General features: G+C 45.5%; 1 protein-coding gene across 1 annotated transcript in view; it reads left to right on the forward strand.

The window, feature by feature from the left end:
* The window catches only part of ARRDC3 (arrestin domain containing 3), a 16,838-nt gene that overhangs the window by 9,063 nt on the left and 5,045 nt on the right, over positions 1–2,730 (forward strand). The window contains exons 4-6 of the mRNA XM_015427132.1: positions 552–654; positions 1,057–1,313; positions 1,426–1,588. Coding sequence (XP_015282618.1) covers positions 552–654; positions 1,057–1,313; positions 1,426–1,588 — 523 coding nt within the window. The remainder of the gene's footprint in view (positions 1–551; positions 655–1,056; positions 1,314–1,425; positions 1,589–2,730) is intronic.

The following is a 2,730-nucleotide window of genomic DNA, read 5'->3' on the forward strand; positions in this document are numbered from 1 at the left end:
TGCCCTAGAAGATGGTTTCCTTTTTTAAGATTGCTTTTGCAGAAGGATTAATGGAGAACTCATGCACTTTATTAATACAAATAATTTGATCTCTGTAAAAGAAAGGCAGTCTTCAGTCTGGATGTATCACTGTTCTGTAGTGTAAGGTCCCTTCCAGAGATATTGGCTGTCTTCTGTGTTTGTAGTTGTAAGACAGCTGTCAATTCTTGTTTCAGTGTTGATTACTGGTAATCTAGTAATGCAATCCGAAACAGAGTTACACCCTACTAAATCAGTGGATTTAGAAGTCCTGCACTGCAAGTATAATAGTAGGATCAGCTGGGGGGAGGGGCAACTAGTACCAAACAAACTTTACCAACTGTAGTTCCAAACTTTCATGATAAGAGAAACGTCTTTTACAAGATGGTCTCTGTTTTCATGCCTGGATTTGTGATGCATTTTGCTAAAGATGCTACTGTTGGAACACATCTGTTGAAAAACTGTAGAGCAATGTAATTTTGTACTGAACTAAAAATATAATTGTAAGTATACCTGTTCTGCTTTTCTTTCAGTCACCCCAAGCAGGCACGAAAGAAAAGACTCTGTGTTGCTGGTTTTGTACCTCAGGCCCAATATCCTTAAGTGCCAAAATCGAAAGGAAGGGCTACACCCCAGGTATGTAATACAAGTTCTTACGGAAGAGTTTCTTGTTTAACAACAAAGCAGCATTGTGGGCATTCTGAATTAAGCAAAATAGAGAGCCTGTGACTGCTAGTTAATCGCCATGTTACCATTACATCTATATAAGCTACATTAAGCTTATAATTACGCTCCACAAACGGGATAGATCCTCTCCTTTGCAATTAGTGTGAGTTCTGCCATTGTGTGGCATGCAATAAAGGTTGAACAAACCACCATCGTCTCGTTGGTGCTGGTACTTTTACCATTGGGACTACTAGGTGTTCTTACCATTGTCCAATTTAGTAGGGGTAATGTTACTAAACATAATAATATCTGAATTGTGGGATGTGTTCTCCTGTTTCCATCTAACATGTCTGTTCTACTGCTTTATTCAAGGTGAATCAATTCAGATCTTTGCAGAGATTGAAAACTGCTCTTCCCGGATGGTAGTGCCAAAGGCTGCCATTTATCAAACGCAGGCATTCTATGCCAAAGGAAAAATGAAGGAAGTAAAGCAACTTGTCGCCAACCTGCGAGGGGACTCGCTGTCATCAGGGAAGACAGAAACCTGGAATGGCAAACAGCTGAAAATTCCACCTGTTTCCCCATCAATCCTCGATTGTAGTATAATCCGTGTGGAATATTCTCTAATGGTAAGAACTGTGTTTGTCTTTTTGATGTTGCATGCACAACTACTAATTTTCTTAGTGGGCTTAACAGCCATTTTGATTCATGTTTTAATAATTTGTTGTCTTTAACTCCTAGGTATATGTGGATATTCCAGGTGCAATGGATTTGTTCCTTAACTTACCACTTGTCATTGGTACCATACCATTACACCCATTTGGCAGCAGAACATCAAGTGTGAGCAGCCAGTGTAGCATGAATATGAATTGGCTTGGTCTGACCCTGCCTGAAAGACCTGAAGGTACTTGGACAATACAGATTCTGTGTTATTTAGCGCTGTGTGTTTTTGCAGGCTAGTTATTCTATTAGTATTTTATGCAAACCTAAATAATCCACTGGCAGTACTAGATGAATTCTCCACTTGGGCTTTCTATGGTGTCATTCATTCTGATAGGAAGAGCACTGGCTTGTTCTCTCCTGAAAGAGTTAAATATGGCTAAGCACCCACAAATCTTTCTGGTTGTATAGATTTGTATTTTGCAAACAACCCACCAATATTTGAACAAGTTTTTTCCCTTGTCCGTCATCTGTAGTCCCAAAGGGTCCTTGTGGAGAGAAAAAAAATCATTACTTGAATTATTTTGTTGCTTGTCAGAAAGTGACAATAGGATAGATCCAACCTTTCTCCAACTTAAGTAGCTGTTTCTCCAGTGGAAGAGCCACCTATGTCAAAGGAAGGCTCCTTAGATTGCAGGTGGCCTTCAGACTTGTGCTAAAAGGAAAAGTGGGGTATAAATATCCTCACAAATAAACTTTGCTCAATGGAGTGGTAGGATAGAGGCACAAACAGGCTCTTTCTTTGAAAACTGTAATCTTACCTCAGAATAAAGTGGAGGAGGCAGGAAGCGGAACTCCTGGATGTAGGCAAACAGTGGCCTTTGAAGTGCTGTATGCATTTAGCTTCGTACTTAGAGAGCTGGTGGAAAGAAGGATGCACAGGGCCGTCCAGAGGTTGTCCTGCGCTCTAGGCGAGCGCAGGTACCAACCTCCCGGCGGGGCCTGGAGACCCAGCTCTGCTGTAGAGGCGAGTGAGCGCACCTGTGCACCCAGGGCTCTGTTCCCACGCAACACCAGGCGCTCCCTCTCGCGCTCTCTCGGCCTCCCCACCTCTCCCCGCGTGGCAGCTTCCCCAGAGCGAGACCGCGGTCAGGCCGGCACGTGCCGAAGACGAGCTGCTCTGCTGGTCCCTGGTCGGGGTTCCTGACGACCGACGCCTGTCTCGCGCCTTGGCCTGCGGGGCTCGGCAGCGGCTGGCTCGGCAGCGGCTCTCAACCAGCGCGGGAGGGGCCAGCGGGGGGCTGGGCCAGGCTGACCGGGAGGGCATCGGCAGCGCCGCACTCCTTCGGTCTGGTGGTGCGGCCTCCCCCCCCCCCCCCGGGCCGG

Source organism: Gekko japonicus, unplaced genomic scaffold (genome assembly GCF_001447785.1).
Source record: "Gekko japonicus isolate JY-2015 unplaced genomic scaffold, Gekko_japonicus_V1.1 scaffold573, whole genome shotgun sequence".
Taxonomy (NCBI): Eukaryota; Metazoa; Chordata; class Lepidosauria; order Squamata; family Gekkonidae; genus Gekko; species Gekko japonicus.